A 23,474-nucleotide genomic window follows, 5' to 3' on the forward strand; every position below is an offset into this window, starting at 1 on the left:
GGAGCCTCATTGGAATATAACGTGTCCATGGAAAAAACTACCTGCAGAGATGTGTGAATAAGACCTAAGGCTTCATCTAGACAGCATTTTTCAGTTTTTCATAGTAACCACTCATCTTTCTGTAGTAATGACTCAGCTTTCCTTAGTAACCACTCAGTTTTCCCAAGTAGCCACTTAGCTATATCCCTAGTAACCACTCAGTTTTCCCTAGTAACCATTTAGATTTCCATAGTAACCACTCAACTATCCCTAGTAACCACTCAGCTCTTTACCTAGTAACCTTTCAGCTTTTCATAGTAACCTCTGTTTTCCCTAGTAACCACTCAGCTCTGTCCTAGCACTCAGCTTTCCCTAGAAATCACTTAGTTTCCCTAGTAACCGCTCAGTTTTCCCTAATAACCACTGAGCTCCCCAGGATGAGCTTTCCCTACTAACTACTCAGCTTTCCTTAGCAAGCAAAAATCCAAAGAAGTCCATTGTGTAATGAAAAGATCCATAAGCACCAACAAACCAATATGAAGAAAGGACCCTTCAGCAATGTGTATAATAAAAGTAGAAAAGCTTTATTTAACACAACAATTACATAGGATAAAATTGGGAAATAGTCGTGATCGTGATACAAGAACGTAAGATAGCCTGACAAGCGAACTGAGAGACAAATCCTTCATGGTAAACAGTATGGTGACCTCACCACCCCCATACAGGTAAGCAATTAATACAATTGAAACTTTTTTTGAAAAAATATGAAAAAAAATAAAAAAATAGACATCGGAGCTTGCAACAGGGGTAGGCACACGCCTAAGGCGCTACCTCTTGCCTACCCAAGTTGGCGCGCTTTGAAAACAAAATTGCTGAATGCCTGTGGCCACCCAGCACCTTCTTCTAGCTGCAGGCATTCAGCACAATGACGTCCGGGGAGCGGGCACACAGGGGAGCAGCATCAGTCACTGACACCGCTCACCTCTCTGCCTGCGCCCATGCCTTCGCTCTCTCTCCGCACTCACAAGAGCAGAGGTGATCTCCAGCAAGACAAAGGCTACTTCTGGCCTGCGTGTTCTTGGAGAAGGCACACTCAGGGGACATCAGATGGCGTCATGCAGTGATGTCAATGTGCCGTCAAGTGCCCATTGCTGCACAGAGGAGACAGTGGACGGGAGCTTGGATTAGGTGAGTATATATTTTTTTTATTATAATACTTGGCCATGAAAAGAAGGGCTGTGCAGGGAGTCATAAAATGAAGGGCTGTGCAGGGGTCATAAAATGAGGAGCTGTGCAGGGAGTCATAAAATGAGGGGCTGTGCAGGGGTCATAAAATGAGGGGCTGTGCAGGGAGTCATAAAATGAGGAGATGTGCAGGGGGTCATAAAATGAGGGGCTGTGCAGGGAGTCATAAAATAAGGAGCTGTGCAGGGAGTAATAAAATGAGGGGCTGTGCGGGGGGGGTGTGTCATAAAATGAGGAGCTGTGCAGGGGGTCATAAAATGAGGGGCTATTCAAGGGGGCATAAAATGAGGGGCTATGCAAGGGGGCATAAAATGAGGGGCTTGCAGGGGGGCATAAAATGAGAGACTGTGGAGGACATTAAACTGGGGGGCTGTGGTGAATATTTGGGGGCCATAATACTGAAAGGGGTGCTGTGGTAGCCATGATAGTATACATTGGGGCCTGTTTTGGACATCATACTATTTAAGTGGGTCTGTGGTGGACATCATACTATATATGGGGGGCTGTGGTAGCGACCATACTACAGTGCAGGCAAAAAAATCTTGACATAAAATAATCCACGTCATGATTTCGGTTCTTAAAAGTGCACACAAAGGGGGAGATAATCAAAAAGTGTCTAATAGCAAAACTGGCTAAGTTTCCAGTAAGGGTGACCTGACGAAATATTAATTGTACTGAAATATCCACAATAAAACACTTCTATGTTAAGATTTTGTGAATTCATTGAACTTGTAAAGATTATTTTTGATGGCAGTGTATATATTGGGGGTTGTTGTGGATTTCACACCGTATGGGCAGCAGTGGTGAGTGGGACCATCATCCTGTGTAGGGGTGAGGAGTGCTTACATTTGGAAGAGGGCTGTATGTTGGGCAATATGAGGGCATATTGTGAAGAGGGGGCACAGATTGAATGTGGAGAGGGGACAGTGTGAAAAGGGGGCACAATCTGGACAGTGGGTAGCATCGTGGGGGGACACTGTGGAGATATAGAAAGTGTAATGGAAAATTTGAGAAAATTAGAAAGTCCATGGTTGATAAGGGCAGATGGTGTGGCAGTTATAGCTGATAATGATAGACAGTGTGGAGGACATATACCATAGGAGGCTTATTTAGGGTCTTAATATGGACAGATACTTTCATGCAGAGGGCATTTTAATAACACTCTTATTTTTAAGGGTGCTGTGTCGGGATGTGCTACAAAAGATCGGAGAAGAGGAAGGTCTGCAGAGACTAGCTGTGGATGTGAAAAGTCATCATGGCATCTAGACAAGATGGAGATGAGAAGAAAGAGATGACTCCAGAGAAGATGTAATCTATAAGGTACCTTGATGTAAATGTTTATTTGTGATACTGACTGTGTCTCATCAGTGCTGTGGTTCATGTATAGTCAGCAGTCTGATAATAGTTGTTAATGACTTTACAATTGCTAAAACATGCTGGGAGCTGTAGGGTAGTAGGTTCATGAGATACAATTGTTTATGGGGCTGACTTGACATTACAATTGATTGTTATGCTAAGTTTGGTTCTTTTATTCAAGTACTTTTGGTTCTGGTTATATATTCAGGTTCTTATGTTGTTTCTGGTGATGTATTCATGTACTGATGGTGATTCTGGTGATGTTTTTATTTACTGAAAAAAAAACAAAAAAAAAACAATCAGGTTCCTCCCATCATGTTCTCATACACTTTATGAAGTTAATAGCCCTCTGTGTCTGTACTGCTACACACTTAGGCAGTTAACTGGTTCAACCCGAGCCTTACACTATGGCTGGTCCAAATAATTAAAGCAATTGTTACCATCCACCTCTCGTGTCTCCCCTTTTCCTCATAGTTTGTAAGCTTGCGAGCAGGGCCCTCATTCCTCCTGGTATCTATTTTGAACTGTGATTTCTGTTATGCTGTAATGTCTATTGTCTGTACAAGTCCCCTCTATAATTTGTAAAGCGCTGCGGAATATGTTGGCGCTATATAAATAAAAATTATTATTATTATTATTACTGATAATGTGTCTGGTGCCACATTAATAAACAACTGATGGCTCTGGAGCTCTAATTGTGTACTGATGATGATTTTTATTTCATATTCATGTACTGATAATGTTTCTGGTGGTGAATATATCACCAAAATCATCATCACTACATGAATACAGCACCAGAACAACCATCACTATGAATCCCCTCTGTGCCATGATCCGCGGATATGTATGGCACTCTTCTTTTGGAACAGCGGGTTCTAGTTCCATTCCATTGAGTCCCTCCCTTTTCTTCTTTTTTCTTTTTTCTTATTTACTGTAGTTGCTACATCCAATATATATTTTTCTTATGATACGAAAAAGAAATGAAAATGATATTAATGCCATACAAGTAACATATTTTTGAAATATTTGTTATATACACTGTGAATACATCTTTGACATTGGTATGTCAGGTGATTGTTTTTCCCACTGAAATTTGAACAGTATATGTATTTAAAGTCCCGAAATGTCCGTACATGTATATTGTGGTGTTCCTGATGAAGAAGTCTTGTACTTTAAAACGCGTTGAATAAATCCACAGGTTAGTGGCGATATATTCTGGACCTTGAATCATTTGGCAGCCCAGATTAAATCCACGTTTAACCCATTTTTTTTTTCTCTGGATGGTCACAAGCGGACCGGTTGATCTGCTGCAGCTGGATGTCTCTATGAGCCTGTCTTTCTGCTAAAATCGGTGAGTAGGATCTGATCATTCTAATCAATTGTATCCCAGATAAGACCCTATTGCGCTCTTTCCTCCAAACAGCATATATTGTTTAATTTCATGAAGGAAGACGGAGTGCCGGTCTCTTTTTCTCAGTGGATTTCTTGCCTTTGCTCTCAGCTACAAGTATGGAGGATGAAGACTTGGTGGTGTGGGGAGCTGTAATTCATGTCTGCATACTTCTCATCGTAGTCACCCATACACATTAGATAGCTGTCGGCGATCGATTGTTTGGCCGGCACCTATCTATCCTCATTCTTCTTTACACGAACAGTTGACTTGTCCGAGCACGCCTGTGACAGAGCCGCAGCTGTACTCCATCTCCCGGAGAACAAAAAGTTTAACTGTTGAAATGTAACAGGCAGGATCCTTCTCTGCCCCCAACATTATCTTTTTGGGGACAATTGAGAGGCCCCCATACACATTAGACTGTCAACTGATCCTTCCAATATGATGTGTATGGGACTCTACCGACTGTTGTGAACTCTGTTTTCAGGCTCCCTCTTGTGGTCACTGGTGGTATGGTGTGACTTTTGCTTTGGGCTCCCCCTGGTGGCTTTGTTTGTTATCCTGCTGGTCTCTGGCTATCAGCTGGTTCGTTATCCTCTGGTAGGTTCCTATATAGCTCTGTTTTACTTCCACTGGTTGCCGGCTGTCGATGTAATCAGTGCTACTCAGATTCCTTCTGACTACCTTGCTCCCAGTCCATCCAGGACAAGCTAAGTTTTCTTTGCTCATTTTTTGATCAGCAGTGTTTATCATATCAAGACAGAGTGCCGGTCTCTTTTTCTCAGTGGATTTCTTGCCTTTGCTCTCAGCTACAAGTATGGAGGATGAAGACTTGGTGGTGTGGGGAGCTGTAATTTATGTCTGCATACTTCTCATCGTAGTCACCCATACACATTAGATAGCTGTCGGCGATCGATCGTTTGGCCGGCACCTATCTATCCTCATTCTTCTTTACACGAACAGTTGACTTGTCCGAGCACGCCTGTGACAGAGCCGCAGCTGTACTCCATCTCCCGGAGAACAAAAAGTTTAACTGTTGAAATGTAACAGGCAGGATCCTTCTCTGCCCCCAACATTATCTTTTTGGGGACAATTGAGAGGCCCCCATACACATTAGACTGTCAACTGATCCTTCCAATATGATGTGTATGGGACTCTACCGACTGTTGTGAACTCTGTTTTCAGGCTCCCTCTTGTGGTCACTGGTGGTATGGTGTGACTTTTGCTTTGGGCTCCCCCTGGTGGCTTTGTTTGTTATCCTGCTGGTCTCTGGCTATCAGCTGGTTCGTTATCCTCTGGTAGGTTCCTATATAGCTCTGTTTTACTTCCACTGGTTGCTGGCTGTCGATGTAATCAGTGCTACTCAGATTCCTTCTGACTACCTTGCTCCCAGTCCATCCAGGACAAGCTAAGCTTTCTTTGCTCATTTTTTGATCAGCAGTGTTTATCATGTTTTCTTGTCCAGCTTGCTAAAATGTGATTCCCTCGCTTGCTGGATGCTCTAGTGGACTGAGTTTCTCCCCACACACCATTAGTTGGTGCGTGGGTTCTTGAAATCTCAGGATAGATATTTTGTAAGGGTTTTTTATTGATCGCATAGACCCCTGCTCTATTTTCTGCTTTCTAGTACTAGTGGGCCTCTTTTGCTGAATCTAATTTCATCCCTACGTATGTGCCTTCTTCTTACTTCACCGTTAATACTTGTTGGGGGCTTCTATATCTTTGGGGATTATTTCTCTGGAGGCAAGCGAGGTCTTTCTTTCTCTTTAGGGGTAGCTAGTTCCTCAGGCTGGCTCGAGACGTCTAGGAATTATTTAGGTACGTTCACCGGCTACCTCTAGTTGTGTTGGATAGGTTCAGATTTGCGATCAGTCCAGTTACCATCTCCCTAGAGCTTGTCCTTAGTTTATTCACTTGCTGGTCTATTCGTGATCCTCAGCCACTAAGGATCATAACAGTACAGCCGGCCATAAAGTGTTAATTGCATGGCAGAAGCAGGAGAAAAGAAGCCTTGAGAAATTTTTTTTTTGTTTTTTTGTTGTTGCCGTGTGTCTAGCTGCTGTGGCTAGCTTCTCTCCTCCTCTTAATCTTGGTGTGGCTCTGAGTTCAGCTGCTGACATGGATGTCCAGAGCTTGGCTTCCAGTCTGGATCATCTTGCTGCTAGGGTTCAAAGTATTCAGGATTTTGTTGTTCACAGTCCTATGTCAGAGCCTAGAATACCTATTCCGGAGTTGTTTTCTGGAGATAGATCTAGGTTCCTGAATTTTAGGAACAATTGTAAGTTGTTTCTTTCTTTGAAACCTCGTTCCTCTGGTGATGCCGTTCAGCAAGTTAAGATTATCATTTCCTTTTTGCGCGGTGACCCTCAAGATTGGGCCTTCGCATTGGCGCCAGGGGATCCTGCATTGCTTAGTGTAGATGCGTTTTTTCTAGCCCTTGGATTGCTCTATGAGGAACCTAATCTTGAGAACCAGGCTGAAAAAACGTTATTGGCCCTCTCGCAGGGGCAAGATGAAGCAGAGGTGTACTGCCAGAAATTTCGGAAATGGTCGGTGCTTACTCAGTGGAATGAGTGTGCCCTGGCTGCAAATTTCAGAGAAGGTCTTTCTGAAGCCATTAAGAATGTCATGGTGGGGTTCCCTACGCCTGCAGGTCTGAATGAGTCAATGACTCTGGCCATTCAGATTGATCGGCGTTTGCGGGAGCGCAAACCTGTGCACCATTTGGCGGTGTCTTCTGAACAGACACCTGAATCTATGCAATGTGACAGAATTCTGACCAGAAGTGAACGGCAAAATTATAGACGGCAAAATGGGTTGTGCTTTTACTGTGGTGACTCAGCTCATGTTATCTCAGCATGCTCTAAGCGGAAAAAAAAAGGTTGATAAATCTGTCACCATTGGTACTTTACAGCCTAAGTTCATTTTGTCTGTTACCCTGATTTGTTCCCTGTCATCTTACCCGGTTAATGCTTTTGTAGATTCAGGTGCCGCCTTGAGTCTGATGGATTGGTCATTTGCCAGGCGCTGTGGTTTTGATTTGGAGCCTTTAAAATTCCCTATTCCACTGAGGGGAATTGATTCTACACCATTGGCTACGAATAGACCTCAGTACTGGACACAAGTGACCATGTGCATGACTCCTGTTCATCAGGAGGTGATTCGCTTTCTTGTACTGCATAATTTGCATGATGTCGTCGTGTTGGGTCTACCATGGTTGCAGACTCATAATCCAGTCCTGGATTGGAAAGCTATGTCGGTGTCAAGTTGGGGTTGTCAGGGAATTCATGGTGACGCTCCTGTGGTGTCAATTGCTTCGTCCACTCCTTCTGAAGTCCCTACGTTTTTGTCAGACTACCAGGATGTATTTGAGGAGCCCAAACTCAATTCTCTACCTCCTTATAGGGACTGTGATTGTGCTATAAATTTGATTCCTGGTAGTAAGTTTCCTAAGGGACGACTTTTCAATTTATCTGTGCCGGAGCATGCTGCCATGCGGAGTTATATAAAGGAGTCTTTAGAGAAGGGACATATTCGTCCGTCCTCATCTTCTCTTGGTGCAGGATTCTTTTTTGTGGCTAAAAAGGATGGTTCCCTGAGACCCTGTATTGATTATCGCCTTTTGAATAAAATCACGGTCAAATTTCAGTATCCTTTGCCATTGTTAACTGATTTGTTTGCTCGCATTAGGGGGTCTAGTTGGTTCACCAAGATAGATCTTCGTGGTGCGTATAACCTTGTGCGTATAAAACAGGGTGATGAATGGAAAACTGCATTTAATACGCCTGAAGGCCATTTTGAGTACTTGGTGATGCCTTTTGGACTTTCTAATGCTCCTTCAGTCTTTCAGTCCTTTATGCATGACATCTTCCGTGAATATCTGGATAAGTTTATGATTGTGTATCTGGATGATATTCTGTTTTTTTTCGGATGATTGGGAGTCTCATGTTAAGCAGGTCAGGATGGTCTTTCAGGTCCTGCGTGACAATGCTTTATTTGTGAAGGGCTCAAAATGTCTTTTTGGAGTCCAGAAGATTTCTTTTTTGGGTTTCATTTTTTCTCCTTCTACTATTGAGATGGACCCAGTCAAGGTTCAGGTTATTCATGACTGGACGCAGCCTACATCTGTTAAGAGTCTTCAGAAGTTCTTGGGTTTTGCTAATTTTTACCGTCGCTTCATAGCTAATTTTTCTGGCGTTGTTAAGCCTTTGACGGATTTGACCAAGAAGGGTTCTGATGTGACTAATTGGTCTTCTGCGGCTGTGGAGGCCTTTCGGGAGCTGAAGCGTCGGTTTTCTGCGGCTCCGGTCTTATGTCAGCCAGATGTCTCACTTCCCTTCCAGGTGGAGGTTGATGCTTCCGAGATTGGAGCGGGGGCTGTTTTGTCGCAGAGAAGCCCCGATGGCTCTGTGATGAAGCCATGTGCTTTCTTTTCAAGAAAGTTTTCGCCTGCCGAGCGGAATTATGATGTCGGTAATCGGGAGCTGTTGGCTATGAAGTGGGCATTTGAGGAGTGGCGACATTGGCTCGAGGGAGCTAAACATCGTGTGGTGGTCTTGACTGATCACAAGAATTTGATTTATCTCGAGTCGGCCAAGCGGCTGAATCCCAGACAGGCTCGTTGGTCGTTGTTTTTCTCTCGTTTTGATTTCTGGTCTCGTACCTGCCGGGTTCGAAGAATGTGAAGGCTGATGCTCTTTCTAGGAGTTTTGTGCCTGACTCTCCTGGAGATTCAGAGCCGGCTGGTATCCTTAGAGAAGGGGTGATTTTGTCTGCCATCTCCCCAGATTTGCGACGTGTGCTGCAAAAGTTTCAGGCGGATAGACCTGACCGCTGTCCATCGGAGAGACTGTTTGTCCTGGATAGATGGACCAACAGAGTCATCTCCGAGGTTCATTCTTCGGTGTTGGCGGGCCATCCTGGAATATTTGGTACCAGACACTTGGTGGCCAGGTCTTTTTGGTGGCCTTCCTTGTCGCGGGATGTGCGTGCCTTTGTGCAGTCTTGTGGAATTTGTGCTCGGGCGAAGCCTTGCTGTTCTCGTGCCAGTGGTTTGCTGTTACCTTTGCCTGTCCCGAAGAGGCCTTGGATGCACATTTCCATGGATTTTATTTCAGATCTCCCTGTCTCTCAGAGAATGTCTGTCATCTGGGTGGTGTGTGATCGTTTTTCTAAGATGGTCCATTTGGTGCCCTTGCCTAAGTTGCCTTCCTCCTCCGAGTTGGTTCCACTGTTTTATCAAAATGTGGTTCGTTTGCACGGGATTCCTGAGAACATTGTTTCTGACAGAGGATCCCAGTTTGTGTCTAGATTTTGGCGGACCTTTTGTGCTAAGTTGGGCATTGAATTGTCTTTTTCGTCGGCCTTCCATCCTCAGACGAATGGCCAAACCGAGCGAACTAATCAGACCTTGGAGACTTATTTAAGATGTTTTGTTTCTGCTGACCAGGACGACTGGGTTACTTTTTTGCCGTTGGCCGAGTTTGCCCTTAATAATCGGGCTAGTTCTGCTACTTTGGTTTCTCCTTTTTTTTGTAATTCGGGGTTTCATCCTCGTGTTTCCTCGGGTCAGGTGGAGCCTTCTGACTGTCCTGGAGTGGATGTTGTGGTGGATAGGTTGCATCAGATTTGGAATCATGTGGTGGACAATTTGAAGTTGTCACAAGAGAAGGCTCAGCTCTTTGCCAACCGCCGTCGCTGTGTGGGTCCCCGACTTCGCGTTAGGGACTTGGTGTGGTTGTCTTCTCGCTTCGTTCCTATGAAGGTCTCCTCTCCTAAGTTCAAGCCTCGGTTTATCGGTCCTTATAAGATTCTGGAAGTCCTTGGCCCTGTGTCATTCCGTCTGGACCTCCCGGCATCATTTGCTATTCATAATGTGTTCCATCGCTCGTTGTTGCGGAGGTATGTGGTACCTGTGGTTCCTCCGGTTGAGCCTCCTGCCCCGGTGCTGGTTGAGGGAGAATTGGAATACGTGGTGGAGAAGATCTTGGATTCTCGTGTTTCTAGACGGAGGCTCCAGTATTTGGTCAAGTGGAAGGGCTATGGTCAGGAGGATAATTCTTGGGTTGTCGCCTCTGATGTTCATGCGGCCGATTTGGTTCGTGCCTTCCATGTGGCTCATCCTGATCGCCCTGGGGGTTTTCATGAGGGTTCGGTGACCCCTCCTTAAGGGGGGGGGTACTGTTGTGAACTCTGTTTTCAGGCTCCCTCTTGTGGTCACTGGTGGTATGGTGTGACTTTTGCTTTGGGCTCCCCCTGGTGGCTTTGTTTGTTATCCTGCTGGTCTCTGGCTATCAGCTGATTCGTTATCCTCTGGGAGGTTCCTATATAGCTCTGTTTTACTTCCACTTGTTGCCGGCTGTCGATGTAATCAGTGCTACTCAGATTCCTTCTGACTACCTTGCTCCCAGTCCATCCAGGACAAGCTAAGTTTTCTTTGCTCATTTTTTGATCAGCAGTGTTTATCATGTTTTCTTGTCCAGCTTGCTAAAATGTGATTCCCTCGCTTGCTGGATGCTCTAGTGGACTGAGTTTCTCCCCACACACCATTAGTTGGTGCGTGGGTTCTTGAAATCTCAGGATGGATATTTTTTAAGGGTTTTTTATTGATCGCATAGACCCCTGCTCTATTTTCTGCTTTCTAGTACTAGTGGGCCTCTTTTGCTGAATCTGATTTCATCCCTACGTATGTGCCTTCTTCTTACTTCACCGTTAATATTTGTTGGGGGCTTCTATATCTTTGGGGATTATTTCTCTGGAGGCAAGCGAGGTCTTTCTTTCTCTTTAGGGGTAGCTAGTTCTTCAGGCTGGCTCGAGACGTCTAGGAATTATTTAGGTACGTTCACCGGCTACCTCTAGTTGTGTTGGATAGGTTCAGATTTGCGATCAGTCCAGTTACCATCTCCCTAGAGCTTGTCCTTAGTTTATTCACTTGCTGGTCTATTCGTGATCCTCAGCCACTAAGGATCATAACAACCGACTCTCTCCCGACAGATGATGTTGAGAAAAAAGACTCACATGTCCAATTTTGGACCTTTGATCCTTTTGTTCTCTCGTAGATAAGCTGCCGCCAGAATAGTCTGGTTGCGTATCTGTGATAGACAGGGCCGGGACAAGGTGCCCTAGGCAAATGAAGCAGATGACACCCCCACACATGAACCCTCAGCCCCCATGTAAAGGATTGGGTCAGAGACTAACAGTACCCCTAACGCACCCCTCTCCCTCTCCAATGGATCAGGTAACAGGATGTGGCAACCAATTCTACTAGAATTGTTACCTGTTTCACCAAAAACTATCATTACTTAACTATAATGGGGGCCATTTGGTTTCAGTTATGGTGTGCATCATTTGGCGGATACCCCAATGGAAGCTAAATGGACCCCATTATAAAGGGACATGTATGATGGTTTTTATATCTGTCATGCAACAAATACAGTTTGCAACTAAGCTAATGGTGGTTCTGGTGCCACATTCCTGTATGAATAATGGTTCTGGTGACATATTCATGTACTGATAGTGGTTCTGGTCTTTAGTTCCTATACTAATGGTGGTTGTGGTGAAATCTTCATGTAGTGATGGTTGTTCTGGTGCTATATTCATGTACTATTGATGGCTCTGGTGATGTATTCACATAGTGGTGATGGTTCTGGTGCTGTATTCATCACTAGAACCATCATCAGTACATGACTACGAAACCAAAATAATAATTAGTACATGAAAACATAATCTCAGCCATCAACAGTACATAAAATGGCACCAGAAATATCATCAGTAAATTAATAGGTCACCAGAACCACTATCAGTACATTAATGCATCACCAGGACCTCCATCAGTACATGAATACATCACAAGAACCACTGTAAGTAAATAAAGCAAAACCAGAACCACCATCAATATATGAATACATCACCAGCATCACCATAAGTTCATGAATACATCACCAAGCTTAGTACAGCAATCAATTTTAATGTCAAGTCAGGCCCATTTACATTTATATCTCATGAACCTACAACTCCCTTTATGTCCTTAACAAAAGTCAGGAGATGCTGGGAGTTGTTATCAATCATTATCAGGCTGTGGACCATACAGGAACCAAAGTACTGTTAAGGCGTAGTCAGTATCAACAAGTAAACATTTACGTCCAGATGCCATGATGACTTTTCACATCCACAGCTCTTCTCTGAAGACTTCCCTCTTCTCCGGTCTTTTGCAGCACATCCTGACATGGTGGCCATAAAAATAAGAGTGTTATTAAAATGCCCTCTGCATAACATATCTGTCCATATTATGACTTAAATAAGCCTCTTAGGCCATGTGCACACGTTCAGGATTCGCGTTTTTTTCGCCATTTTTCGCTATAAAAACGTGATAAAAATGCGAAAAAAAACACTTACATATGCCTCCTATTATTTACAGGGTATTCTGCATTTTTTGTGCAAATGTTGCATTTTTTTCTGCAAAAAAATCGCATCGCGGAAAAAAAAGCAACATGTTTATTAAAAATGCGGAATTGTGGGGATTCCGCACACCTAGGAGTCCATTGATCTGCTTACTTCCCACACGGGGCTGTGCACACCATGCGGGAAGTAAGCAGATTATGTGCGGTTGGTACCCAGGGTGGAGGAGAGGAGACTCTCCTCCACGGACTGGGCACCATATAATTGGTAAAAAAAAAAAAGAATTAAAATAAAAAATAGTCATATACTCACCCTCTGATGGCCCCCGAAGTGGTCCCGCCTCTCCGGTGCATGCTCTCTCTTCTGTTCCTGTAGATGGTGTGGTTCAGGACCTGTGATGACGTCGCTGTCTTGTGATTGGTCGCGTGACCGTTCATGTGACTCACGCGACCAATCACAAGCCGCGACGTCATCGAAGGTCCTGAACCACACCGGCATCTATAGGAACGGACGCCGCTCAGGATATCGGCTGTCTGCAGAGGGTGAGTATAACCATTTTTTAATTTTTTTTATTATTTTTAAACATTCTATCTTTTACTATAGATGCTGCTTATGCAACAGTATGTTTGACAAGTGTGACCAACTTGTCAGTCAGTTTTCCAAGCGATGCTACAGATCGCTTGGAAAACTTTAGCATTCTGCAAGCTAATTACGCTTGCAGAATGCTAAAAAAACCGCGAAAAAAACGGAAAAAAAACGCAAAAAAAAAATGCGGATTTCTTGCAGAAAATTTCCGGTTTTCTTCAGGAAATTTCTGCAAGAAATCCGGACGTGTGCACATACCCTTAGGGTATTTTGCCTCCACACTGTCTGTCCTTATGTAATACACCTGCCATACTATCCGCCTTAATGAGGTATAACTGCCCCACTGTCTGCCATTATCAGCTATAACCACCGCACCATCTGCCTCTTGGAACCACGCCCTATATGATGGCTGTCCCCTCTCCACTGTTTTCCCTTACAATCAATAGCTCCACACTGTGCCCCCGCCATGCTAACCACTCTCCATACTGTGCCCCCCTTTCATGCTGCCCCCTCTCCATATTCATACTATACCCCTTTTTAACGCTATGTTATCATCCTGCCCACCACGTTGTCCTCTCCAAATTGTACCTCCTCCTCACGCTGTCCTCTTACAGAGTATGATGTCCATCACAGCCCCCAATGCAGTATGATGTCTACCATAGCCTCTCCTTATATAGTATGATAGTCCCCACAGCACCCCATACAGTATTATGGCCCCCTAGTCAACAATACAGTATAATGGCCCCATTGCCCTTTATATACAGTATAATGTCCCCCACAGCACCCCACACAGTATGACATCAACCACAGCCCCCCAATATACAGTATAATGTTCTGCACAGTATCATCACTACAGCCCCCAAGATAAGGTCACCAACAGCACCCAATACAGTATGGTCACCCTCTTGTTATGTCCCCTAAGGCAGTTCCTCTTGTAAAGTCCCCATAGCCAGCCCCCTCTTCTAATAACCCCACAGCCAGACCTTCTTCTCATGTTCCCACAGCCAATCCCTCTTGTAATGTCCCTATAACCAGCCCCTTATGTCCCCATAGCTAGCCCCTCTTGTAATGTCCCAAACGTACCTGATGCTAGAGGGTCCTTACCAGCACCATGATTGTTCTCCTGACTTCTATGTGCATATGATGTTGATCTTGGCATATATGCTGGGGCTCCCATTGGTTGCAACCATATCCCATACTAGGCTCTGACTATCCTTGTATGTTTTCATGTTTCTCACCTTATTAGACCTTGATATTGTATATTGCTGAGATTTTCTCATTTTTACATACTCTCAATAAACCTGCCTACCCCTTGACCCAGCCCTGGTCACAGAGGACACAAAGATTATGATCAGCTGAAAAGCTGTCTATTGTGTGTAGAGGGCTTTAACCTAGACTAGGTCCCAAGTCACAGCAGACATCGATCAATTATTTTGTCTTCTAACGACTCATCAGTCCATCTGAATGGCCATCTTTAGGTGATAAGGGACTTGGCCATATAATAGGGACTATATTTGCCTATTAGACACAAAGGAGATCTGTAAAGGTACCGTCACATTAAGCGACGCTGCAGCAATATAGACAACAATGCCGATCGCTGCAGCGTCGCTGTTTCGTCGCTGTGTGGTCGCTGGAGAGCTGTCACACAGACAGCTCTCCAGTGACCAACGATGCCGAAGTCCCCTGGTAACCAGGGTAAACATCGGGTTACTAAGCGCAGGGCCGCGATTAGTAACCCGATGTTTACCCTGGTTACCAGTGTAAATGTAAAAAAAACCAAACACTACATACTTACATTCCGGTGTCTGTCCCCCGACGCTGTGCTTTCCTGCACTGACTGTGAGCGCCGGCCGGAAAGCACAGCGATGACGTCACCGCTGTGCTTTACGGCCGGCCGGCGCTCACAGTCAGTGCGGGAAGCTGACGGCAAGGGGACAGACACCGGAATGTGAGTATGTACTGTTTGTTTTTTTTTTACATTTACAATGGTAACCAGGGTAAATATCGGGTTACTAAGCGCGGCCCTGCGCTTAGTAACCCGATGTTTACCCTGGTTACCAGTGAAGACATCGCTGGATCGGTGTCACACACACCAATCCAGCGATGTCAGCGGGTGATCCAGCGACGAAATAAGGTGCTGGTCTTCTAGCTCTGACCAGCGATATCACAGTGGGATCCAGATCGCTGCTGCGTGTCAAACACAACGATATCGCTATCCAGGACGCTGCAACGTCACGGATCGCTAGCGATATCATTGTTAAGTCGCTCAGTGTGAAGGTACCTTAATTGCAGAGTGACAATGCCATCCTTAGATAGGAGCCTAAGAACACTGATAAGGATCCCACCACCAAAGACCTCTTAAATGCTACATGCATGTCATTAGTCTGAGTCTCCTAGAGTCAATCAGAAGATTTCACGTCACGTAGTCACATATGTTTGGATTATAAACAAGTAGGTACAAAGAACTGTAAATTCCTTTAATCCAAAATCAGTAGGAACCGGTGGTTGTCAGATAATCAATTATTGGGCTGTCATTGAAAGTCAACCAGTAGAGTTCCCCATAGACATTAGACCAATGCCAATATCGACAAGTTCGGCTAACACTCTAATGTGTACGGTGATGTCGACCAACCGATGGTGGGGGAAGATGTCGATCAGTAACGTCTGATATCGGACTGCCGAACGCTTTGCTCTAACAGAGATAAGACAAAAATATCTGTTGGCTTCCTCGTAAAGAACACAGGATCGCTCCTGCATCGTTGTGGAGCTGCTGTGTTTGACGTCTCTACAGCGACCTAGACAGCGACGCTGCAGCGATCGGCTCGTTGTCTATATCGCTGCAGCGTCGCTGAGTGTGACAGTACCTTAAGTTTCACCGGCCTACCCCTATAAGTAACATTTACTTAGAGGGAAAAAAACACCAAATCAAGGAGCAGATCGTTATCTCCTTCCCTGTCCTTTGGACCAATAGTGAGGGGATTACTGCACAAGGAGAGGGCTTGTATAAATAGGTTGGTGTTTGCACTTTGGGACATTCCCTGACACCAACTCCGGTCACCATGAGCTTCACTCTCAGCCTGATCCTGTTGTGTGCAGGAGCCTCTTTTGTAGCTTCCGGTAAGACTTTATTCTCCTTCTTCTTCCATCTTTTTTCTACTTTTTGGTTACTTTTATCATTCTTTTGTGTTTTTGTTTTGTAGTTTTTGCCTTTTTGCCACTAAAATTGTTTGGAACATTTCCAGTGGGTGAATAGTAAACGCAAAACCTCAAAATCTAAATATGTATAGGAGACTGCAGTTATCCCCAATAGTCCCCTTTGTCCATGTTACTTTTCCAATAGCTTGGGATGCTGAGATATGGTAATATGAAGGTTTAGTTTTTCCTTCAGTACTAGGACAACCCCAGTAAACAGCTCCCCATATCTCAGCTTTTAAAATGCGCTTAATATATGTAGAAATATATGTAGATGAATATATTACATTTTTATGACTATTATTTTTCTAGTTATATTTCTGTAGTTTTTTATTTTAATTTTATTATTATGCTAGATACACATATTTCTATATTATTATTTTTATTGATATACCGGTATTTTAATATTATTTTAATCAAAATTTTATTTATTTTTATTTTTTAAGGCTTTTTAGATATTAGTTGCGTTTTGGTACCAGGAAACCTGAGACAGATCGACGCCGGTGCTGGACAAGTATGGGGAGTTGATTATCAAGATCAGATCTTCCAATTGGTCGGTGACAGCTGGCAGCAAGTTCCCGGGCAGCTCCTTCATGTGTCGGTCGGACCTGCTGGAGTCTGGGGGGTCAATAGGGCAAATACCATCTTTAATCTTCAGAACAACGTGTGGACGGTTGTGCCAGGTAAAGTAAGGTTTCATGTAGACTACATGATTGCAGCCGATCGGTTACGCACAGGTCGCTTAATAATAATATGCATTGATTAGCAATAGATCATCCTTTGTGCCTAGACTGTCATTGTTCTCGGCAGCACATACTGTTTACACAGGACGTTGAGCTGCCGAGAAGTATGATATATAATCATTCCAGCCAACAAACATGAGTTTTGCCAATATCAACATCAGAATAGAACCAAGATGCCCCAACAGTCATTAGGCTGTTAGCAGTGGCGTAACTATAGTCTGATGGGTCCCAATTATGTAGCAATGTCCCCCATTTCTGTTCTAATGTCCCCCATCCTGGGCTCTTTAAGGTATACATGTACCCTATCCTGGGTCCTTTACTGATATACATGTTCCCCATACTGGGCTTCTTTCTGGCATAAATGTTCATCATCCTGATATATATATCCTGCTTCTTGGCAAATATGTCCCCATTCTGATATATATGTCCCTATCCTGGTATATATATGTCCCCATCCGGGCATATATGTCCCATCCTGGTATATATCCCCCATCCTGGTATATATGTTCCCCATCCTGGTATATATGTCCCCATCCTGCTATATATGTCCCCCATCCTTATATATATATCCCCCATCCTGATATATATGGGAAATGGGGTCATACTTGATTCCGAGCATTCATTCACCCCCCACATCCAATCACTGGCTCGCACTTCTTATCTGCATCTCAAAAACATTTCTAGAATTCACCCTTTTCTTACTTTTGACTCTGCAAAAACTCTTACTGTTTCACTTATTCATTCTCGTCTGGACTATTGTGACTGTCTACTAATCGGCCTCCCTCTTACCAAACTCCCCAATCGAATCTGTCCTGAATGCTGCTGCCAGGATCATATTCCTCACCAACCGTTACACCGATGCCTCTACCTTGTGCCAGTCATTACACTGGCTACCCATCCACTCCAGAATCCAGTACAAAACTATTACCCTCATCCATAAAGCACTCCATGGCTCAGTACCACCCTACATTTCCTCTCTGGTCTCAGTCTACCAACCTACCCGCGCCCTCCGCTCCGCAAATGATCTCAGGTTAGCATCCGCAATAATCAGAACCTCCCACTCCCGTCTCCAAGACTTTACACGTGCTGCGCTGATTCTTTGGAATGCACTACCTAGGTTAATATGATTAATCCCCAATCCCCACAGTTTTAAGCGTGCCCTAAAAACTCATTTGTTCAGATTGGCCTACCGCCGCAACGTATTTTCCTAACTATCCCTGTGTGGCCCATTCAAAAAAAAAGAAAAAAAAAAACCATAATCAGGTTCCGCGCATCATGTTCTCATACACTTTATGCAGTTAATAGCCTCTGTGTCTGTACTGCTACATACTTAGGCAGTGAACTGGTTCATGCAGCTTTACACAAACACCCGAGCCTTACACTATGGCTGGTCCAAATAACTAAAGCAATTGTTACCATCCACCTCTCGTGTCTCCCATTTTTCCTCATAGTTTGTAAGCTTCCGAGCAGGGCCCTCACTCCTCCTTGTATCTATTTTGAACTGTGATTTCTGTTATGCTGTAATGTCTATTGTCTGTACAAGTCCCCTCTATAAGTTTAAAGCGCTGCGGAATATGTTGGCGCTATATAAATAAAATTATTATATGTCTCCCATCCTGGTATATATGTCCCCCATCCTGGTATATATGTTCCCCGTATTAGCATATATGTCTCCCATCCTGGTATATATGTCTCCCATCCTGGTATATATGTCCCCCATCCTGATATATATGTCCACCATCCTGGTATATATGTCCCCCATCCTGGTATATATGTCTCCCATCCTGGTGTATATGTCTCCCATCCTGGTATATATGTCTCCCATCCTTGTATATATGTCCCCCATCCTGGTATATATGTCTCCCATCCTAGTATATATGTCTCCCATCCTGGTATAAATGTCTCCCATCCTGGTATATATGTCCCCCATCCTGATATATATGTCCCCCATTCTGGTATATATATCCCCCATCCTGGTATATGTCTCCCATCCTGGTATATATGTCTCCCATCCTAGTATAATTGTTCCCCATCCTGGTAAATATGTCTCCCATCCTGGTATATATCCCCCATCCTGGTATATATGTCCCCCATCCTGGTATATATGTTCCCCATCCTGGTATATATGTCCCCCATCCCGGTATATATATTCCCCATATCAGCATATATGTCTCCCATCCTGGTATATATATTCCCCATCCTGGAATGTATGCCCCCCATCCTGGTATATATATCCCCCATCCTGGTATATATATTCCCCATATTAGCATATATGTCTCCCATCCTGGTATATATGTCTCCCATCCTGGTATATAGTTCCCCCTCCCAGTATATATATTCCCCATATTAGCATATATGTCTCCCATCCTGGTATATATGTCCCCCATCCCAGTATATATATTCCCCATATTAGCATATATGTCTCCCATCCTGGTATATATGTCTCCCATCCTGGTATATAGTTCCCCCTCCCAGTATATATATTCCCCATATTAGCATATATGTCTCCCATCCTGGTATATATGTCCCCCATCCCAGTATATATATTCCCCATATTAGCATATATGTCTCCCATCCTGGTATATATATCCTCCATCCTGGTATATATGTCCCCCATCCTGGTATATATGTCTCCCATCCTGGAATATATGTCCCCCATCCTGGTATATATGTCCCCCATCCCGGTATATATATTCCCCATATTAGCATATATGTCTCCCATCCTGGTATATATGTCCCCCATCCCAGTATATATATTCCCCATATTAGCATATATGTCTCCCATCCTGGTATATATATCCTCCATCCTGGTATATATATCCCCCATCCTGGTATATGTCTCCCATCCTGGTATATATGTCTCCCATCCTAGTATAATTGTTCCCCATCCTGGTAAATATGTCTCCCATCCTTGTATATATCCCCCATCCTGGTATATATGTCCCCCATCCTGGTATATATGTTCCCCATCCTGGTATATATGTCCCCCATCCCGGTATATATATTCCCCATATCAGCATATATGTCTCCCATCCTGGTATATATATTCCCCATCCTGGAATGTATGCCCCCCATCCTGGTATATATATCCCCCATCCTGGTATATATATTCCCCATATTAGCATATATATAGCATATATGTCTCCCATCCTGGTATATATGTCTCCCATCCTGGTATATAGTTCCCCCTCCCAGTATATATATTCCCCATATTAGCATATATGTCTCCCATCCCAGTATATATATTCCCCATATTTGCATATATGTCTCCCATCCTGGTATATATATCCTCCATCCTGGTATATATGTCCCACATCCTGGTATATATGTCTCCCATCCTGGAATATATGTCCCCCATCCTGGTATATATGTCCCCCATCCCGGTATATATATTCCCCATATTAGCATATATGTCCCCCATCCTGGTATATATGTCTCCCATCCTCGTATATATGTCTCCCGGACTGCCTGTTTTGCCAGATCCCAGAGTATAACAAACATAATATTTAAAAAATATATAAAAATTATGAAAAATACTCGCACTCACCCTCTGCTTACCTCTCTGGACCCTCCGCTCCTCCCCGTCACCTGTCCAGTCCTCATCGCATCTTCATATCGCCGCTGCTTGCATTGAATTTCCTGGCCTCTCGCACAGGACCGGGGTTTCCGGGTCTGATGAGGCCTCGGAGGGTTCTGTGCAAGCGTGCGCCAACGGTCATGTGATTATGGCACGTGCATAACCCTCCCGGGGAATTCAATATATGAAGATGTGACTAGGACAGGACAGGTGCTGATGAGCAGAGGGGGAGGAAATGTAAGCGGTAAGGCAATTATAAGAATTTCTTTTACATTTTGATGGTCTTTTATGGTTCAGAAAAATAGCACTCAATTTTGATTAATCCATGTAGAATCAGATTACAAGAAACCAGCATGTTGGTGAAAGCAGATTTTTGGAAAATTTGAGTAGAATTCGATTCCACTCAAATTTATTGACTCATCTCTACAGGCGGTGCAATCGGAAGAGTTCCTATAATTTTTTTTTACCAATGGTAGTCATAAAGGGATATACATGATGGGTCTTTGCAAGGGTCAGAATGATTTTCTCAATTCAATCCCTGTGTCATACACTGCCTCTAGTGGCCAACTTTAGGCATTACCCAATGTAACTTCTAATTCTACTATTTCTCTGCCTACAGGTAGCCTTAACCAGGTGGATGCCGGTGGTGCTATCTACGTGGCTGGTGTGGACGCCCAGAACCATGTGTTTTGCTCACCATCTTCATACACGCCATTTAGTCTTATTGAGGGATCTCTGATATATTACAGCTGTGGACTATATGGTTGCTGGGGAGTCAACAGCGCCAATAATATATTTTACCGTGAGTTTGTGACCCCACAAGCATGCCAGGGAGTTAAATGGCAGCCGTTGGCGGGCAGCCTGAGCATGCTTGAGGTCGGCACAGATGGCTCCGTCTATGGTGTCAACGCAGCTGGACAGGTCTTCAAGAGGTAAGGAAAGAATCAAATTCTAGAATTTGTGCCAATGGATTGGGATGATAGTCTATTCTTCGAAAAGTCCAGGAAGCTGAGATATAGGAGGCTCTTTGAAGAGGTTCTCACATTGTAGAATCACTTTTTAGCATCTCAAAAAAAACCATTATAACATTGTCCTTCAGATCCAGTGAGAAGAACCTCCTTCGTGTCGCATGGGTTAAATTTTTGTCAAAATTGAATTTTAGCAATGACCTTTTTTTAAAAAAAACATTGTTCTAATGATTTGTTTTTCTTCTTTCTTCCAGGCTTGATATCTTTGATAAAGCGCCCTATGGTACAGGATGGTACCGTTTCGAATCCTGCAGCAGCATCAAACATGTCACTTACGATGCCGGATTTCTGTGGCTTCTATCTCAAACCGGAGACATTTATAAATGCAAAGAGATTACTTCTAGTACCTATTAGGGAACTTGCCGAAATTTCTAAAAAGTTCCTTTTTTTCAGTAGTTGAGGAGGAGAGCAGTTACATTTCTTAAGAGAGTGAATTTTTAATTCAAGAACGCGTGGAATAAAAAATTTGAATTAAAATGTAAAAATTTCATTAAAATTGAATTTGAATTAAAAATTTCTGCTTTGTTTATTGTCATTGTACAAGTGATTTTCCTGGGTCTTGTCTGGGGTCTGTATTTGGGGGGAGGGGGGTTCTAGACAAATAGTCCAGTAATAAATGAAAAAATGTTGACAGCTATAGTATTGTAGTAAAGTACACACAACATGTGCTACGTCACCAGATAAAGGGTTTTTGCATCCCAGAAAGTGATAGAATATTTATTTTTTTGATCGGTTGTGGTCAGGAACCATAGCAAAGTGTCATCCTCAATCGCCACAGCCTATTTATTCCCCAGTTTGGTGGGAGTCCCGACTGTCTAGCTATATGATATCACTTTCATGACTGCAAAACATCTTATATCTATTCTAGGGATTCACAATCTCAGGTAGGCATTAGGTAGCGCTCACACAGGCAATGCGGTTTGGTCCAAACCGGTGCAGTTTTTTGGCTTCCAAGGGATTCAAAACCAAAACCAGCCTTTTCGGGTCACAAAGGTATCACAGCAAATAAACAGTTAATTCAGCAAGTACATATATATCAATGTGGGCTCACCCGAACAGATTACAGTCGTTTCTCCTAAAGCAAAATTTACACAAAGAAGAGGTACAGTTCTAGAAATCTCTGTATCCCCTTCATCCTGATCTCCAATAGCTTCCAGCACCAAACAGAACTGTTCAACTCTGGACGCAATTCACACTGAACAAGTTGCAGCTTCCGCATGTTTACTTCAACTCCAACACAGACTGCTCAGCTTTCCTAGCTGAGCTAAGCAGTCTCCATTCACTTCTCTCTCTTCCAGCTACAGCTCACATTTTGGCTGGTCAGTGTGGTCACTCATCAGCAGCACACTCGACTCTGCTCCATCCAGGAGACTGACACACCTAGTGAACACAGGCCGTGGTTCTTAGTTAAAGCTAGTTAGGTACGTCTAATTAAGACCTGCAATGCTTGGATTTAACCCAGTACTACCTTGCCTTGCTTCACATTGAAGTCAGTAGGGAAAAGAAAAAAGTTGAAAAACTATAAGAATAAAAAAAAATGTTAAAACACAATGGGATAAAAAAAAACAACAAACCATTGAAAAACATAAAATGTTCAAAATCACAGCAAACAAGGTGATATTTGAAGTAGAATATGTGCCTTAAAAAAACTCACACCAAGTATTTCCTAAAAATTCTTATTCGGTGAATATTTTTCTAGAAATTCAAGTTCAACAAAGGCCAAATACTAACTGTGATGATCTCCAGTGCAATCACATTGCTTATATAATTGAGAATGAGCATTCCTAGGCTACAGATCTAAACAGGCTGCCAATCATCAGGACAAAACGCTCTTATGCCTGTTACAATGAGTTTTAAGCTTGGTTAAAAAATCATCGTTAACGGCAGCACAAAGTCCAGTGTGAACAAGACCTGGGCTGCCAAGAACTGAGATATTGTATGAGCACAGAACGATCATGCTATCGTTTGTTCTGTGAACATGG

The 23,474-nt window shown here is 43.6% G+C and overlaps 1 protein-coding gene across 1 annotated transcript; it reads left to right on the forward strand.

Annotated features, from left to right (window-relative positions):
* The first annotated feature begins 15,998 nt into the window (after nucleotides 1-15,998).
* Nucleotides 15,999-21,993, forward strand: LOC143768649 (fish-egg lectin-like). Its single transcript, XM_077257293.1, has 4 exons — nucleotides 15,999-16,069; nucleotides 16,591-16,827; nucleotides 21,084-21,396; nucleotides 21,687-21,993. The coding sequence occupies exons 1-4, from the start codon at nucleotides 16,012-16,014 to the stop codon at nucleotides 21,844-21,846; spliced, it is 768 nt and encodes a 255-aa protein (XP_077113408.1). The 5' UTR covers nucleotides 15,999-16,011; the 3' UTR covers nucleotides 21,847-21,993.
* The last annotated feature ends 1,481 nt before the right edge of the window (nucleotides 21,994-23,474 follow it).

The sequence above is a fragment of the Ranitomeya variabilis genome, chromosome 4, assembly GCF_051348905.1.
Source record: "Ranitomeya variabilis isolate aRanVar5 chromosome 4, aRanVar5.hap1, whole genome shotgun sequence".
Classification (NCBI taxonomy): Eukaryota; Metazoa; Chordata; class Amphibia; order Anura; family Dendrobatidae; genus Ranitomeya; species Ranitomeya variabilis.

What these genes read in the sequence shown, in the direction of transcription:
- LOC143768649 (XM_077257293.1), top strand. Translation starts at nt 16,012, where the DNA reads ATGAGCTTCACTCTCAGCCTGATCCTGTTGTGTGCAGGAGCCTCTTTT. An exon ending in AGCCTCTTTTGTAGCTTCCG is followed by an intron (nt 16,070 to 16,590) that starts GTAAGACTTTAT and finishes TTATTTTTTAAG; the next exon opens with GCTTTTTAGATATTAGTTGC. An exon ending in GCTGGACAGGTCTTCAAGAG is followed by an intron (nt 21,397 to 21,686) that starts GTAAGGAAAGAA and finishes TCTTTCTTCCAG; the next exon opens with GCTTGATATCTTTGATAAAG.